Source organism: Saccostrea echinata, unplaced genomic scaffold (assembly GCF_033153115.1).
Source record: "Saccostrea echinata isolate AGI-Se365-2 ecotype Australia unplaced genomic scaffold, CSIRO_AGI_Sech_v1 ptg000011l, whole genome shotgun sequence".
Classification (NCBI taxonomy): Eukaryota; Metazoa; Mollusca; class Bivalvia; order Ostreida; family Ostreidae; genus Saccostrea; species Saccostrea echinata.
The window spans coordinates 78,671-96,767 of record NW_026889760.1 but is presented as its reverse complement, the minus strand read 5'-3'; the positions used below and the strand labels follow the sequence as shown (position 1 = coordinate 96,767).

The 18,097-nt window shown below is 33.6% G+C and overlaps 3 protein-coding genes across 3 annotated transcripts; 1 reads left to right on the top strand and 2 right to left on the bottom strand.

The window, feature by feature from the left end:
- Nucleotides 1-947: 947 nt before the first annotated feature.
- LOC133184775 (EEF1A lysine methyltransferase 2-like) lies at nt 948-3,901 on the bottom strand. Its single transcript, XM_061319837.1, has 6 exons — nt 3,756-3,901; nt 3,530-3,595; nt 2,715-2,832; nt 1,827-1,934; nt 1,426-1,660; nt 948-1,145 (listed from the first exon to the last, which is right to left on the bottom strand). Exons 1-6 carry the CDS (start codon nt 3,815-3,817, stop codon nt 1,048-1,050), a joined length of 687 nt encoding a protein of 228 aa, XP_061175821.1. The 5' UTR covers nt 3,818-3,901; the 3' UTR covers nt 948-1,047.
- Nucleotides 3,867-10,306, top strand: LOC133184777 (ras-related protein rab7). The gene is made up of 5 exons (XM_061319838.1): nt 3,867-3,968; nt 5,049-5,110; nt 5,920-6,046; nt 7,924-8,142; nt 8,411-10,306. The coding sequence occupies exons 2-5, from the start codon at nt 5,058-5,060 to the stop codon at nt 8,627-8,629; spliced, it is 618 nt and encodes a 205-aa protein (XP_061175822.1). The 5' UTR covers nt 3,867-3,968; nt 5,049-5,057; the 3' UTR covers nt 8,630-10,306.
- A 2,847-nt stretch (nt 10,307-13,153) lies between these two features.
- Nucleotides 13,154-17,942, bottom strand: LOC133184887 (putative Dol-P-Glc:Glc(2)Man(9)GlcNAc(2)-PP-Dol alpha-1,2-glucosyltransferase). Its single transcript, XM_061319962.1, has 3 exons — nt 17,763-17,942; nt 14,751-14,951; nt 13,154-14,272 (listed from the first exon to the last, which is right to left on the bottom strand). Exons 1-3 carry the CDS (start codon nt 17,916-17,918, stop codon nt 13,202-13,204), a joined length of 1,428 nt encoding a protein of 475 aa, XP_061175946.1. The 5' UTR covers nt 17,919-17,942; the 3' UTR covers nt 13,154-13,201.
- Between the last annotated feature and the right edge of the window lie 155 nt (nt 17,943-18,097).

Genomic DNA, 18,097 nt, shown 5'->3' with positions numbered 1-18,097 from the left:
TGTTTAGCTCAGTTTCAAAGCGATTATTGAAGATATTCAAAACTCTTACACCAATACATATTAGTCTGAGCTTTTCAACTATGTCATAATTTTCTGACCTTGACCTTCCCTGTGGCCTTGACACCACTATTCCTCATTTTGAATTTATGTTTCAAAGAAAGTGTTCAAGATATTTTCATTTCATAGATAAATATAAATTGATGAGAGCTTTTCGACTTTGACCTTCCATATGACCTTGACCTCACTATTGATTGTTTTGCATTTAGCATAGTAAAGAAGAGACTGCTCTCAAATTTTTTCACCAAACTTTATACACCAATACAAATCCCTGAGAACTATTCAACTGTGTAATAATTTTCTGACCTTGACCCTCCCTATGACACCTTGACTTCATTTTTAAAGATAATTTTATTACTTTTTTACAACGTTACATAATGGTAAAAACAATCTAAGTTGTAAGTTTTTGACATTAACCCTATGACTTTGTTTTTCATTTGACCTCGACCTTCACTTTTTGAAGATTGACCAAAGAGGGAAGGTACATTTTTTTCATGTTGCAATACCAGTTACCTTGGGCAGGACATTCATGTCCTGTGGACATATTTCTAGTTTAAAGGAATAATCAATGCATTCTCATTACATGACCAACTTCGCCCCATCATGGGTCTGAACTCAGGGAATATGAATCTCAAAAATTTTGATAGAAAATTTCATGCAGTTTGTATGCATGATGTCCAGTGGTAAAAATGTTCAAAAATATTATGCATGTGCGTTATATGAATTAGCCCCACCCAGAACTTATGAATTTAAATGGCTAATTTATCATTAATATCATGAATAATGCATTTCCAGTAAGTAAATCCACCCTTGTGCCTGAACCCTTCACCTCATGACCATGATTCAACAATCTCAGCATACCATTACAAAATGTTTACACAAAAATCTCAGAAGATGTATCACAGATTTAATATCTCACAAAACTGAGCTATAAAAACATTTTTCCCAGGGGAAGAAAGTGTTATTTTCTTTAATTATCAGCACAGTATATCAGGGTTTGGGTTTTAAAACCAACGAAGTCACAGTGTTTCCACTCTGTCCTCCGAACTGGAAACTGGGAGTCGGTATCTTCTCAAAAAGTTCAAAATCTAGAAAAGAAAAAAAAAGTCTTTCTCTGGATCAATCTGAAGTTCCAGCATGGAATATGTGTTTATAAAGTCAATGACATGCCTCAATTTACAGCTGTACTCTTCCAATTTTTATTAAAACCCCTAGAAGTCCATGACATGAGTAACAAGGATTTCAGCTATAAATGATTTATCAACGATGTTCATCTATTAATATATTTAGAATAATTACTCTGTAAAAATTATTTAGTGCAGCCACAAACATAATATAAAAAGTTTGACAATTGTAGACTTTTCTTACCAGTTTTCCAAAAGTGAAGCAATTGTTCCTTGGTCCAGTTACATGATGTTATGACAAACATCCCATTCTCAGCAACAAGGTGTTTCACTGTTTTAAGGTACACTTGCCGAGCCTCTACCTCACTGTCAGGAATAAGACTAATAGCATCGTATGTTCCCTTGTCAATGACGATCTTATACTGTCTGGTTAAGCATGTATACTTCTGCGTACAGTCAGCAGCAATTAGGTCAGCAACCTGTAAAAATGCTACACAAAGTCAGCAATTTGTAAAAATGGTCAACAGCAATTAGGTCAGCAACCTGTAAAAATGCAACAATCAGCAACCTGTAAAAATACAGTCAACAGCAATATAGGTCAGCAACCTGTAAAGGATTAAAGGGTAGACAACTTTGATGTCTGACCTGGTAGTTTATACAGGTTATCTCCTCTTTCTCTGCTATGGCTTTGGCAAGCTCTATTGCTCCCTGTGAGTAGTCGACCCCAGTCAAACTGGTGTATCCTCTTCTTGCCTGAATCAACAATAGAAATTTGGGTCTCTTGATTACGACTTGCTGAATCAACATTTTTTTATTCCTGGTATTTAACTAAATAAGATTGCGATTTATTACCGGTAAATATAAGATTTTGCATAGTAGATGTCTCCAGTCCCTAATCAAGAGTTCACAGAAATGTGTATACATAGAAATGGGATTGTGTATATATATATATATATATATATCAAGAACTTTGTCATGCTAGTCACTGCGATAACAAGTGGCTCTACTGAGACTCAGCCACTCGAAGTTAAAATTGATGCATTATTGATGTCATAGTATCATTCCATGGCTACTATAAATGTACATTAATTAGAGCACTCAAAATCTGGCGTAATCTTCCTCATCATGTACAGTGTATTTAATGTAATCATAAATTAGCGTATTTAGAGCCAAGATTTTTTTATTTTTTTGTTTTAATCAATCATATATTAGGGTGTACTTGAACAAGTGCTAAAAAGTGATACCTCTAAATCAATTACATTAACATCATTAGTATTACAAAATAAAGGTAGTTTTAATTCATGACTGTCACAAACTTTATTACTTAGATCAAACATATGAACATAATTCTAAACACCCGAATGTAGAAATATTTTGATATTCACTTTCTTTATTTTTTCCTTTAATTTTTTTGCCTGTTAAATCTCCCAGTGCATTATCATTATATGTCAAAAGTTATGTAACTAATTCATATGCTACAATGTTAAATTATCAATCCAATGATTTCAATGAACAAATACAGAATTCAAATACCATTTCTATAAGCATCATTCCATTGCCACAACCAAGATCTAGCACTGAGTCATCTGTTGTCACCAAGTCACAGTCTTCCAGCCAATCCAGCACCCTCTCCTGACTGTCCTCACCAAACCTGCCAATCATATCAAATCTTTCTTTGCAAAATAATATATGATTTCCATATAAAGATATTTCATATTTGCCTAAGCTGCAATAAAAAACAATGAAATGTATCACTTGGTTGGACACACACTTCATCTATTAAAGACCTTAAATACAATACAACTCAATACAACTGAATGGAGAGGTTCTCTCAGTTTGCATTTCATCATAATAAATTGAGAATAACATCATACAAATCCTGCATACACAGATAAACTTGATTTTAACCATTCATTATAGTGTAATTTTATGCAACATACACTGTGAACACGGTGTATGAAAAAAATATGAAAATTCGCTTTCTTTCATCATATTACACTACTGGGTGAATTTCTTTAAGTCATTGCTATGAAAGTGTGTGTTAACTTGTAGCAGTGATTGATTTGAAAAAGCCTGGAAAATTAACTCCTAAATGGATATCATCTGAGATACATTTCAGTTTCAATTTAATTATGCATTGTAAATTGTGTGCATCTCATAATTCTCATATGTGTTAATCAGTTAGTATGCACACCTCCTTTCCTATTATTTTTTGATAAAATGCAATGCACAATATGATGTTTATTCAGTTGTTAAAAAAGGCATTTATTTTAATTCCGGCCTGCATAACCACATGAATAAAATAAATTTATAAAAAATATTTATAAGATTATTAAGTGAAAAGTTACCATATTTCACCAACATCTCCGAAGTCATTGAAAGATTTGATTTCTCTGTCATAAGTTTCATCCCAACTGAAAGATAAATTTTACCATGTTTATTCTGCACATGCATGTCAACTAGCAACTGTGAATAATTTTCCTTGAAATAACAAGGACCTTGAATCACAACTTAAAAAAGCAATATTCTAGTATCAACATAATAAATTGTAACAGGTGTCCATAATGACATTACTAGTCCTTAGTCCCAAGTTCAGATGACACAAAGTCACGTTTAGATTCACTGGAGGCTGACATAATGGATCGAAAATGAGGTCGGAAGTTTGAATGACGTCACAGGTCACGAGACTGTAGGAGCCATATTGGAGGTGTCATTCGTAGATGAAATAATTTTCTATATTCATCACTCACAAAGAAACTCATTGTTGATCGTTATTGTGTTAAACAGGTACGGTTTTAGCAAAGCTTAATGCTCTCTATGACTTGTGTAGAAATCATTTATTATAAAAGCTTCAGTATTGAAGGAAATTATTGGTGAAATCTTTGGTTTAGTCAAGGATTCATGTGTAATTTTTCTTATTTCTTCTTTACGTGAAAAAAGTACTGGATATTTGACATGTCAATGTTTTTTAAATGTATTGATGAGTTTTTGTTTAGGAGAAAACATTTAATGATATTTTATTAAGTTTCCTAACGCTTTGATTCTTGGCCGTTGATAACATCAAGTGGTGATCAGCTGACTATGTTTATAAATAGAAACTTCTTTCATTGTGTGCTTTTCTATGTATAATTATTGAAAAAAAAATGTATTCAAATTTGGGCGATCACCAAAGTGGTAAGTTAAAATTTAGATTTTGATACCTGAGGTTATTCTTTACACCAGCAAGTTTCGTTTTGATTGTGAAGATTTGTGTCGTATAATAGAGGTCTGTTACATCTGATCTAAGGAAGAAAATAAACAGAGGAAGTCTTTTATTCAAAGATAACTTAGGGCATGCTTTGTTTTGTAAGCTTGGTGTTTAAACCATCATCTCATGGGGGAAACATTTGATTTACTTTATCTATGTGAAAGAAAAATTAAAAAGCATGAGTACACATGGTGTATGTGATGCCCTGGTACAATGAGACTGTTGACACTTGATAGGTGAAGCTCGTTTACAGTGTATGGAAAATTTTCACAATGCATGTTATTTCATTTTTGCCTTGTTTAAAATTTGGCAACAAAGGCTGTTTTGAGTTAGACCCGAGTTTTTAGTTTGAATGTATAGAATGAACATGGAGCTTGATTATAGACATAACAATAACAAGGGTATGATTTTTTTTCAGTAGTAAAATATTATTATGGGTGTTAATTTTGTATAATACACCTTCATGAACTTCATGGGTTTTAAAGTTTATGGAGATGGTCATCTTAGGAGAGAAAAAAATCAATGCAGGTGAACACATATTAAAAATTTAAGGAGATATATAAATAGTACTGTACAGTAATGAAAAAAAAATATAACTGAGATTTTTTGGATATTTTCAGGACAGTATTATGGCTTCAAGGAAGAAGGTGTTGCTAAAAGTCATTATACTAGGGGACAGTGGGTAAGTTACTCTTAAAATACAGAGAAAAAATGTCATAATTAATATCTTTGTAATGGATATAATTTGCAATATCCATCTTCATTTTTTTTTTTTTTTTTGGCTATCCTTTAAAGACAAAATAAATTGAATGTTTTTTTTATTTTCTCTTTTGCAACCGAAAGGAAAGTAAAAATATTGCTTTTGACTTTTATCATTTCATCATATTTTTTTCTGTTTCACTAAGCAGTGTCAAACAAAATACTTTTTCCCCTCCAATTTTGAAAACAAACCTAAATTATGTAGTTTCACTTTTAAAATGTTGTTATTGGGCAAATAGGTATTTTAGTACTTACTTTAGATCAAGGTGTATTGTCAAAGAAAACATGTCAGGTAGTTTAACCTTGACTTAGTTCTTCCAATGTTCATACTTTTATACATAAACATGATAAAAGAAGCAGTTTTCCAATTGACTTTTTCATCATGAATTCATGCTTCAAATTTTCTTCAAAATCTAGGAAATTTAAGTCCTTTTACGTAGGATTTAGCTGCAAGGAGATACAATTCAAAATTAAATGTATGATTTTAAATTTTAAAAGCATCATGAATGCACCATGTGTATGTGTTCAAGGTTACAGGGTACATTAATGTTAAAATATCATTTCAAAACCATATGGAATTCCTGGTATGTATGTATTTGGTCTGTTATTATGCTGATATATGAATGGAACTTAAACATTTAGAAATTTTGAATCATGCAAACTAAAACAAAATGCTGATTTCTTTGTTCAGAGTAACGTGACAAGATCTTTTTTTCCGTTTTTTCAATTCAGTGTTGGAAAGACATCTCTTATGAACCAGTATGTAAACAAAAAGTTCAGTAACCAGTATAAAGCTACCATTGGAGCTGATTTCCTGACCAAAGAAGTGATGGTAGAGGACAGATTAGTGACAATGCAGGTAAAACTCCGTACACACCTGGCAGTTATAAAACATTCTGAAATTAAATTTTGTAACTCTTGAGTCCTGTAAGACAGCAGAGATCACTCTGGACCAAAGATATGTTGAAACCTTACACAACATAAAATATGTGAAAATTGAAGAAATCTAATTGGGGTATTATGCATCATTGACTTGATCAAATTTAGTGTCCAACTGTCTGTAGTAATAGGAACATCTGAAATTTAATAGTCCATGATTATGCAGTGTGTGTATATTTTTAGCTCACCTCGACAAAGTCGAGCTGAGCTTATGCTTTACCCCCGGCATTGGTGTCCCAGTTAATGTTTTAGGAGCAAGTCTATTCCCAAGTAACTATAAGCCCTACCTGGACCAAACTTGCATGGATGATGTGTCTAGGGATGGACACTTCCAGACGAGCTTTGGATGCTGAATTTGACCTATATTTTCCAGATGAGTGAGCACGGTATTGTTTTTGGAGTAGCTCTATAGTTTTTTGGCCTGTTGTGATTAAACTTGCATGGATGATGCATCTAGGGATGGACACTTCCAGACTTGCTTTGGATGTTGGAACTGACAGACATTTTCTTGATTAGTGAACAGGTTAAAGTTTTTGGAGCAGGTCCATTTCCAAAATTCTACAGGTCTTACTCAAACCAACTTGCATGGATATTGATTTTGGATGCACACTAAGACCGTGGAACATTAACTGGCAAAATTGGAAATATGTAGCTTATGTCATTTCCATCTGTTACAGTCAAAACTTTTAATGATAGACAAGGGAATGGGCGGGTGCAATTTGGCATGGACGTCCATGAAAACATTGGATTGAAATTCTAGTTTGAAATTCATTTTCAATCCACCGCAGCTACGCTAGAATCATGGTGTTACTGATTGACGCAAAGAACAAATAATTTCAATTTCGGAATAGTTTGAAATTTATTTAAATCAGAATTTCTGTCCAGTGTTTTAAAAGAAATATAAAGGGAGAATATTTGATTTCTGTTAGGTTTGTGCATGCATGTTTTTTTTTGGGGGGGGAGGGGGGCTGAACGATCTTGGAAATAAAAAAAGAAAGTTTTTTTTTTTAGTTTGGACAACCCCTCCCTGTTTTTGATTCTTCAACTTTTTTTCAGTGAAAACAAAACTAAAGAAAATAGCTCGATCTTGTCATCCCTAGAAATAAATATATTTTATCATGTGAAGGCCTGATCTGACTCGACCATTTTTGCCAAACCCCCCCCCCCCCCTTCTAGAATCAAATAGCCGTCCCCTGAAAAAAAATCATCTCTGACTTCTATGACTTTGACATGTCCTTAAAATTATAGGCTAAAAAACTCAAATAAATGTGAATTTCAAACAACATGTATTTTGGAATTGAAATCATGTGTCTTTTGAATCATACATTCACACTTTGCATTTGAAAACAGCTCAGGTGGATTGAAAATGAATTTCAAACTAGAATTTCAATCCAATGTTTTCATGGACGTCCGTGTTGAATTGCACCCGCCCATTCCATTGTCTATCATTAAATGTTTTGACTTAACAGATGGAAATGACGTAAGCTGCATATTTCCAATTTTGCCGGTTAATGTTACGCAGTCTTAACTAGAAAAAATAATATGATGTAAGATATGCCTTACTTATAGATAACATTCCTTGAGATTAGCTTAATAATCTTTGATTATCTATGTTTTTGAACCAAAGCTTTGAATCAGTAAATTTAAGTGCCATATTGATAAAGAACTTACATGATCCCCATGAAATAAAAGCTTATTTGCAGGCAAAAGTGACTCAGATATGAAATACTAGCAATAATTATAAATTATTAAGCATAATGACTAGCTTTTGTTGATTTTATATTTTTTCATCAACAGATTTGGGATACAGCGGGACAAGAGAGATTTCAATCACTGGGTGTGGCTTTTTACAGAGGGGCAGACTGTTGTGTTCTTGTTTTTGATGTCACCATGCCAAACACATTCAAATCCCTGGACAGTTGGAGGGATGAATTCCTCATCCAGGCTAGCCCAAGAGACCCCGAAAATTTCCCATTCGTTGTCATAGGAAATAAAATTGACTTGGAAAATAGGGCGGTAAGATTTCTCATTGATATATTTCATGACACATGTATTTACAGTGGATTAGAAGTATTTATATATAAAAAAAGAAGAGATCCATATTTTAGATGGGATATTACATAATGATAGTTGGATATACTGAAAAAGAAATATTATATTCTTGTACATGTAGCCTTTTCATCGTACATTTTAATGTTCACCATGGTCTCAGTTGAAGTAACAAAATTTTTTTGTACTTTATACTTAGAAAATTATTTTAATTGTGAATGTTTGAATAAAACAGGTAACTGCAAAGAGAGCACAGAGTTGGTGCAATAGTAAAGGGGAGATTCCTTACTTTGAGACGAGTGCAAAAGAAGCCATTAATGTAGAACAAGCTTTCCAAACAGTTGCTAAGAATGCCCTGGCTCAAGAAACAGAAGTCGAGTTGTATAACGAGTTTCCAGACCAGATTAAACTTACAAACGATACAAAAAAGCAGGACAGTGGATGTGGTTGCTAATAGGAATAACTTCTTCTCTGTAAAAATTGTTTATCTTCATGAAAGAACATGCGAAAAAAAAATGGTTTCATTTAGCACACAATTTTCATTCATGGACCACATAGACGTTTCTTGGGAGTGAAGATGAAATGACCAATCACTGAGCAGTATGAATTTGAGGTGTGTATGTGAGTGAATGTGACTATGTTAAAAGGCATCTGATTGGAAGTTGTCATGACAATACTCGAATGTTAGGTTAAATGACTCCCACAGATCCAGGACAGGTCCATGGAAGTTGCGTTAATTTATTTGTGATTTGAATCAGAATTTTACAAGATTTTCTTTTTTTCTCTGTTATGATAGGAATGTGATATGCTCCTCTCCTTTGCCATGCTCAAATAAGAAAAAAATCTAAATTATCTGCCAAGAGGTTAACAAATGTTGTGATTTGCTGCTTATATACATGTTGGTTAAGTAAAATTTACCCATTTTTTGATAGAGATTTTTTAAGCCATGTTTTTTTTATGGAATTGAATAAAACAAAATCTTTAAGGCATGCAATTTAGAAAGTGCTTACATATCAACTAGCGCAAACAATTTTAGTAGTTTGAGAAAGTCTCTCTGGACTAATAGATATTTTAATTAACTGAAGCTGAATTTAAAATTATTTTTATACTCTATAGATTATGTGGATTCTGTGGTCTTGTACGTGTTGGTATTTCAGTGAAGCATTAGAAATTTTAGACACTTTTTTGTTAAATTGTACAGTACTGTAATTTTAAAGAAAAGTTGACTTTATGTGAAACATTTAAAAAAAAAAAATTAGATGATATAATATAATTGTCTGTAGTTCTCAGATTTGTAGAAGACAGGGTTTCAGAATATTTTTGTACAAGTGAGGTCTTGCTGTGTTCGTGAAATGTTTCATCAAGTTCAGGTCTCATGTCGTTCACAACTTGTATGTTTACAAACTGTAGACCATTTTGATGATTAAATTGTTTTTTTCACTGTCAATTGAAAAAATTCTGAAGCTATGAAAATTGTTGGATAAAGTTGGATCATTCGAAATAATGAATCCTCAGATCTTTGTACTTAGATACAGGTACATTTCAGAGTCTGTTAAACGTTAATTTTTTTTTGTTATCAGTTTTACGCTCTTGTTATTTAAATGAAATATTTAAAAATAATCTTGGTTTTTATTCTGTGGATGGATTTGAGATTTAGAGTTACCTGCTTCATGTGTTTTTGTTTTTCTGTGTAGATGATCAGTGTTATATCTCTAAGGCCTCAATATTATCTCGAACAAGGGAAATCAAACACTTTCAAAAAATTATTATTTTTGTTATAGCTACAGTGTCCACTTCTGTCAAAGTACTCTATTGAGAAGTGTCAATTTTAATATTATTTGCATCATAACAACATGCATAGTTTTAAAAGTTTCTTTGTTCTACCTACAGGAGATCTCTGTGAAAAATGTACATTGTGCATCAATGATGACCATTTTATTAAATAAATGTTCTTTTTTTTTTCTATAAAACATGACTGTATGCAAAGTTACTCCTTTTTCCCACAACTGCAATAGGATATCCTTATACATGTATGTGTACAAGTACACAATTCAATTTATATTGAGTATAATTTTGAGCATTACTGTAAATCTATAATGAATTGATCAATAAATAAGAAATGTACATTTAATATTTATGTATTTGAGAACATTTATGACAGGTGTTTCCAAGGACTAAGGAGTGGAAGCATGATTTTATTTAGAAGTAATCTAATATGCTAAAATTGAGTGATTGGGTATCCAGGATATGACACAGCTCATTGAAAGTTTTTACATGTACGTATTGTATTTACACATCCCAAACAGATGTGTCATTGTCACCATCTGATCATGGATTTAAAAGATATGTACTTGTATATTAGATGTGCAATTTGCAAAGTCTGGAAGACGTGTAGCAGATGACTATTTTGTGTTAAATATAAAGCCCTAATTTCAACATGTTCAAGAGGTCAGTGGTTCAGATGTCAAAGGAGCCATTGGATATTGCATGTCTCATTGTGACAGAAAGTTGAAAGTTGAAGTAAGTCAGGCTAGATGAAAAGCTTAAATCCTAGTACATTTTGTTCAATTAGATATTTAAAAATTTCCGTGGTCAGAAAAGGAGTGTTTGCACAAGGATACAGGAGGAATCATTTAAGTTTTCTGTTTTAAAAATAAACGCAAAATTAGTTCCCTTAACCCATTTTACTAATAGGTCTGCATAGCTCTAGATGGTAATAAGTGGCAATAAACCAGTATAACTAGTGTTTTCTCTGAGAGGCATATACTTAAGGTGTTATGGGATACCAAACGAAACTTCTCCTACATATTTATGTACCCAAATTAGAAGGATTTGAAATACCCCCACCTTTCAGTATATTAAAGTGTAATTTTAATAATTTTTTTATTATTTTAATGAGAAATACAAAAACGATTTTTTTTCTTGCATAATTCTTTTTTCATAAGCTTAATATTATAGGCAGGCGTTTGCTAATATAAAGTGTTTATAAAAACAAAAATGACAAGAAATATGTCTTAGTATTTTTTTTAATTTTCAACAAAAAATAAGCGTAAAAAACTGGGAAAACTTTATTTCTTGAAAACAGACGGATAACATTTCATGGAAGTCTACAATAAGAATGTATCTTAATATGTTAGCAAAGTGAAATAAACAAATTGAAAATATATATATAAATGGAAAATATAAAATGCATTTAAATTTTTTTGAATTAAAAGATCCGAACAGAAGAGTTATCCTTCTTTATTTTCCAAGGGTTGAAAAAACCTGGGTGCTGTTTTAGAAATGATGAGCATTTTTTCCCAACCATAAAAAAATCGCACTTTGTAGTTTTCAACTTTGAGCGGTTTTGAAAACAATGCATGGACAATCGCTTTCCAGGACGTGTCTTGTTCAGAGCAATTGCATTCATCTGAACGTTTTGGGACTATATACAACAGCTAGCTGATTTGTGACCAAACAGTTACTTCTTGAATTAAATAACAAAAAAGTCCAGCTCTGGTAAACGTGATAATTGATTGGTGATAATTCAGCACAATGTGAAGTAATCGCACTTATCCATGTCTCACTGCACACAAGGTGCTGTACAGTTACTCAAACAATTGAAATACAGCTTTTGCTTAAAAGTGTTCAAAAGCAGCAACGCTGAAACTACCTTTTACAGGGGTTTGCTTTTTTAAATGTCCATTGTACAATTATAATAAATTTATATACTTGCGATTTTTTTGTCTGTTTTTACTTAAAATGCCGACTTGTGAGAAGTTGCATTGAAATAGGCTTCAGAGTGTTCTTTTCAACGGTGTATCTACAAATTTTGACCCGATAATAAGCACTCATGCAAATCAAAACAATACTTCAAACGGAAATACGTCATAACGTAGAGGTATCCCATACTACCTTAAACTAATGGAAGTCAGTCATGGAACTGTAACATGATAAAGCATACTTCTGCAATTCAACATTTTTATCTACAACTTTCCTATTTTTTCCCCATGGCATTTACTTGGGTTATCTTTCCTAGTTGTTTTAATGTGCTGAGTCACAGAATCTGGAACAAAGACCCATAGGCCACAATGCTCACCTGTGTGAACTGTAAAGCTTACTATGCTTTAATAGAAGATTTTAAAGAACTTTTCCTGTTTATTCCCATGTCAAACTTTAATTCTCTACTTTGGCTGCATACTTGCCCCAGGGACACTGACTTATACAAACTTAAGTCAATCATTGTTAATATCAATATAAAATTGTGATTCCTGTTGTTCTTCAGATTTTTAAAGAATTTCAAAATTTTAACTCTAGCCCCAGAGGCCATGATTTGAACAAACTTGAATATTCACTATACCTGGTAATGTGTATATTGATTAAATAAATGTACAAGGTACTTATATGAATACTTATGTACATTTTAAATAAATGCAAAGTACTTGTTATGTATGAACAATTGCATCCCTTCTGTTCTTGAAAGATTTATAAGGATTCTTCTATTAAACTCTCCTATATCAGACCGACCTCTTAGTGTGCCCCTCCCTAGCCCTGGGGTGATTTTGAGCAAATTTGAATCTGCACTACATAGGGATGCAAGCATATCAATTTGACTTATTGATGCAGTGTTCTTATATTGAGAAGATTTTTAGAGTTCCGTTCTATAGCTTTAATAGAAATTTTTTTTTCTGACCCAGTGGTTCTTGGGAAGATTTTAAAACAACGCCATCCTATTTTTGCTATTTCCTTAAGTTACATACTCTTGACATGGACTTGGCCCTTCAAAAGATAAAATTGAATATCCATTACCCAAGGATGCTTTGTGCCAAGTTTGAATGAAATTTATCCAGGTGAGCTTAAAAGGCCCTATCACTTATCATCTTTCACTTGATCAAACTGTAATTTTGAATTTTCGCTTTCAAAATATTTCAAAATATTTCATTCCATCAAATGACCACCAAAGCGTGAGGGCCGCTTCATCATTAAAGACTACAACATCTTCTTTCAAAGGAGTTTTACTGTACACAAATTTTTTAACACAAATAATTTACCACATAAATCGTTGTAATTCAACATTGTCTCCCCATTTAAAAGGTCTGGCAATAAACATATATATCGTAAAGACATTCACTAACACATAAATTATGACTTCTAACAGCAAGTTCATCCAAGAAACATCCTTAACATTTACTCTGTATATTAGGTAAGGCAAAATAAAGTAACGAAATTCTAACAGTTTCTGAGGTATCGTAGCTGCCAACAAACATACTGAGAAAACTATTTTCCAAAAGACATTTTTGTGTTTCATTGTTTGAAATAGGGAGAAGATTCCATAATAATAAGCTGGGATCAAGGCATATCTAATGTATGGTATTCTTGACTCATAGATTTTATTCCAAACATAGAATGTATAATGCCTGTTGTCTGATATTAAGTATAGATGAACATAGGTATATTTATTGACTAGGGCATATGACACTGACAAGAACGCTACAGTAAATGGAATGTGATTTACACAGAACAGGATGAAGTTGGCGATTCGTGAGGGACTGATCGTGTATGGACTTAAAAACAACACAGTAAAGGAAACAAAATAGAAGACTTGGGGATAGTTTAAACAGGCCTCATGTTGAGATTTATCCCCCACAACGATCCCCCCATTATAGTGTACAAATAACCCGAAAAGGCCTATAACACTAATGTAATAAAAAGACCCCATAAGTATATGGCATACTAGTTTTAGGATATTCTGTGGTGTTGATTTAAAGTTTGTGAACAGAAGTTTTAAGAAATTAAAGATGACTTGTCCTTCTGAGGTAGGAGTTGATGTCTTGTCTTTTTTCTTCACATGAGTTTGGCTTTTCATCCATTCCTGAACGATGTCTGCTGCTGTTAAACCTGCCATGAAGACGACCCAGATAACATTCGACTGACGAAACAAAATGGATTCTCCTCCCATAAAAGCTGCCAAGGATTTATTTCCACGAAGATGAAACAGATACATCAGAAGCACAAAGAATGTGGATCCTGGGTCAGTGTAGTACAAAAAGGTGAAAAAGTAGAGCAAAGGGAACAAGGTCAAGGTCACAGCAGTAATCAGGGCCATCCTAATGACATCCTGCAATAAAAAATGTATTTTACTAAGAATAAGGCATTTATAGGTAATTCTGAATAATAATATATTTATGTGTGATATATGTTTACATATCATTGATGCCTACACAGATATGAGAAGAACAGGCTAAGATGAGAATCAAAAAATTAATTTTATGTGGCTTAGTATCACGTCTGCCATCTATCATGAGTTCCTTATCTGTACTGCCAAAAGTGATCCCCATTGTTGAAATTTCTGCACCCTATACCATGTACTGTAAACCAACTATTATTCACGGTTCGTCAGTTTGAAATCAATCTGCGACGATTAATTTTTGCGATTGAGGAAACATTCTCTTCAATTACAATGCAAAATAAATGGTATTTGCGAGTTAAAGTGTGTCGCAAAACTCATGGATATTCCTCGCACGTGAATAAGTTGGTATACAGCATACACTCATAATAATGAATGATGAATTAATAATTTTTAACATTTATATTACCTTCTCCCCTGTCGGTGGTGAGTGGATTGTTTTATAGATCTCTTTCAGTACGTAGAAGGTTCCGGCCTGGAACAAAACATTTATGAATCGGAGACCCATTACAGAACACACCGATTCAGCACCCAGAAGGAGAATTATGGGCTTCAAGATTCCAACTGTTACTAAATATAAACCAGGGAGGGTTGTTATCATTGGATCCCACTGAAAGAAAATTATGTAAATTTACATGAAGAAATTTCATTGGAGAAAGCAAAAATTTCAAAATATTGATAATGGTTTTCCTGATACTGGTGTCATGACAGTTCTACTTGTATTGACTTAAATATTTATCTTTACAGTCATGCATGTTCTTCATCACTCAGAAGCAGTGACTTTTTCATATTTAATGACATATGAGTTAATGAGTTACTGTACATGTACATGAATTGGTGTTTTCAAAATTTAGCACAATCACTTAGTATGGAGTTGTTGGTGTAATCATGAATTAGCGCTACACATGTCCATGCCTTATATTGTATATATAAATGATTTCTTACCAGTATTCATGGATTAACATATTGTTGTCTGTGCCAAAGTAACTAAAATATGAAGCCCACTTTTTTAAGTACACATACAGTATGTCATAATAAGTAATGTAAAAGATGATGTCATGAGTTTCTCTTAGACTTAGTCAACTGGACTGGGAAGCCTACTAAAATTTTTAGCAGTGGACAAACGTTTCAAGTTAGGAAGCAAAAGTAAGGAATGTTGCAACACCAGTCGGCTGCATGGAATTCAAGGTTTATTTTCAAATGGGGCCTCTTCTGACTCTTTCCCCCACATCAAAATATAAAGTGGGGGTAACACAGGGGTTTAAAATTTCCATAAACATTCATATGACCTAAGACTACTGAGCTTGAAATTACTGGACTACTGAACTGAAATTCACTAGTCTATAATGTTAATTCACTTGACAAATGAATTAAAACAAATCTGAAACAAGAGGCCCATGGGCCACAACGCTCACCTGAGTCAATATGGCCCTGCTGTTCTTTGTCAGCAGATTTCTTCTTCTATATATTCATACGTAAAGCTTTGATCAACTGTTCTAGGCATAACCTATCCCCAGTTGCCATGTTTTGAATGAAATTGAATCTAAACTTTCTGAGGATGCTTCTATATTCATATAACTAATCATGGTTTTGCTATTCTTGAAACGGAATTGTGGACCCACCCTACCCCCGGGGGTCATGATTTGAACAAACTTAAATCTACACTACTCTGAGGATGATTTCATATCAATATGACTAATTGTGACTTTGTTGTTCTTGAGAAGAAGATTTTTAAAGAATTTTCCTATATATTCCTATGTAAAACTTTGATCCCCCATTGTGGCCCCACCCTACCCCCGGGGGTCATGATTTGGACAAACTTGAATCTACATTACCTGAGGATGATTTCATATCAATATGACTAATTGTGGCTTTGTTGTTCTTGAGAAGAAGATTTTTAAAGAATTTTCCTATGTATTCCTATGTAAAACTTTGATCCCCCATAGTGGCCCCACCCTACCCCCGGGGGTCATGATTTGAACAAACTTGAATCTACACTATGTAACGAAGGTTTCCCATAAGTTTCAACTTTTCTGGCCCTGTGGTTCTTGAGAAGAAGATTTTTAAAAGAAGACACCAAATTTTCACTTATTCTTAATTATCTCCCCTTGGAAGAGGGCATGGCCCTTCATTTGAACAAACTTGAACCCCCTTCACCCAAGGATGCTTTGTGGCAAGTTTGGTTGAAATTGGCCCAGTGGTTCTGGAGAAGAAGTCGAAAATGTGAAAAGTTTACAGACGGACGGACGGACGGACAGACAGACTACGGACAAAATGTGATCAGAAAAGCTCACTTGAGCTTTCAGCTCAGGTGAGCTAACAATGTTTGTTGACCCTGTGTTTACTCATCATCTCATTTAGTGACTTTTTCTTTTGAATTGCACTGTAAAATCTGAATGCTGCTTTAATTTTAAATAACACTAAAACATTTAGCTGATGTGACTTAATTGTACTGTGTAGTAAACTAGTGTTCAAGTTGTGCTTTTAATTAGAAGAAATGATAAATAATACTCGCTTTTGAAATATGTGGGATTTTTTTTTTTATTTTTGTACTTTTCAAATATTTTTTCTGCTCAATACTACTGGTCCAATGGACTATTGGTGAGCAATTATTAGCTGGTCTGCCCCATAAACTCTAAGTGCCAGATCTCGTACCCACATATTTTTTAACTCCTGGTAACAGTCAGCAGAAATTATTTGTTCTTTCTGTACGTATTCTGTGTGCTGATTGTGGTTGTCATTAAATATTTTGTCATTTTAATGTAATGTGTAACAGGAAAGGAGAAAAATGTGACAGATCAGACTGGGATTTGAACCCAGGACCCTGAGTCTCCAGTCAGATGCTCTACCAACTGTGCTATCTGGCTACTGGTGATCAAAACCATCTGACCGCCACATTTCTCCCTCCTTAAAGGTCTTCAGCTTCTGATGACACCGACACAGGGTCATCCCTGGCAGGTTTTTCAGCTGTCACTTCCAGGGCATGGCACGACACCAAATGTAGTGAAAGGAGGAATTAATCACGAAAATATACTGATGGACTGTGAATAGAACTTGGGACCCCTGCATCACTAGTCAGGTGCTCTACCACTACCAAGGCCGAAATCAATGGTCCATATTGCCCAAGCTTCTACATTCCTCCCTCCTTAAAAAGTTTTCGACCTGCCAGTACTTCTTAATTAAGAATTTGCAGAATTCACATAACCTGAAGAAGGCAGGCCTTGCAAGTCCCCCCCCCCCCCCCCCCCCTTACTGGCTGACCAAATGTAACAGAAAAGTAGAAAAACGTGATGGTTCGACCCCGGGCCCCCTGAATCTCCAGTCAGTTGCTCTACCAACTGAGCTATCTCGAATCCATCTGACCGCCACAGTAGCAAAGATGTTAAGAGAATATAACTTGTTTTCAACTCTCCATACTTACCACTGAAAAATTTCCATGACAGTAATGTTTAACTTGCCGAATATGAAAAATTTCATCCATATATGGATTTTCTTGAACTTGATTGATCAAGCACATAACAATCAAGCTTAATATAACTATACCGGCGAAAACTAATATTTCTGTTGCGTGTCCCATAACGTTGCTCTTCAGAAAATTAAGGTAGAAAAATCAATAAGGGAGAAGTAATTTAACTCGTATTTTGAACAGGATGTTAATAACTAATCATGTATTTTAAATGGATTTACACTTAATCCTATAAGAATAAAATATTGTATTTATTAGTACAATAAACATTGTTGAGATAAAGGAGTAAA

Excerpts from the sequence above, each read along its gene's own strand:
- LOC133184887 (XM_061319962.1), bottom strand. The coding sequence starts at position 17,918 with ATGGGACACGCAACAGAAATATTAGTTTTCGCCGGTATAGTTATATTA. Across the intron at positions 14,952-17,762 it reads GTCATGGAAATTTTTCAGTG|TGGGATCCAATGATAACAAC; the intron begins GTAAGTATGGAG and ends ATTTTCTTTCAG. Across the intron at positions 14,273-14,750 it reads CACCACCGACAGGGGAGAAG|GATGTCATTAGGATGGCCCT; the intron begins GTAATATAAATG and ends TTTTTATTGCAG.
- LOC133184775 (XM_061319837.1), bottom strand. The coding sequence starts at position 3,817 with ATGTCAGCCTCCAGTGAATCTAAACGTGACTTTGTGTCATCTGAACTT. Across the intron at positions 3,596-3,755 it reads GAACTTGGGACTAAGGACTA|TTGGGATGAAACTTATGACA; the intron begins GTAATGTCATTA and ends TTTATCTTTCAG. Across the intron at positions 1,146-1,425 it reads GCTTCACTTTTGGAAAACTG|ATTTTGAACTTTTTGAGAAG; the intron begins GTAAGAAAAGTC and ends TTTCTTTTCTAG.
- LOC133184777 (XM_061319838.1), top strand. The coding sequence starts at position 5,058 with ATGGCTTCAAGGAAGAAGGTGTTGCTAAAAGTCATTATACTAGGGGAC. Across the intron at positions 6,047-7,923 it reads ACAGATTAGTGACAATGCAG|ATTTGGGATACAGCGGGACA; the intron begins GTAAAACTCCGT and ends TTTCATCAACAG. Across the intron at positions 8,143-8,410 it reads TTGACTTGGAAAATAGGGCG|GTAACTGCAAAGAGAGCACA; the intron begins GTAAGATTTCTC and ends TGAATAAAACAG.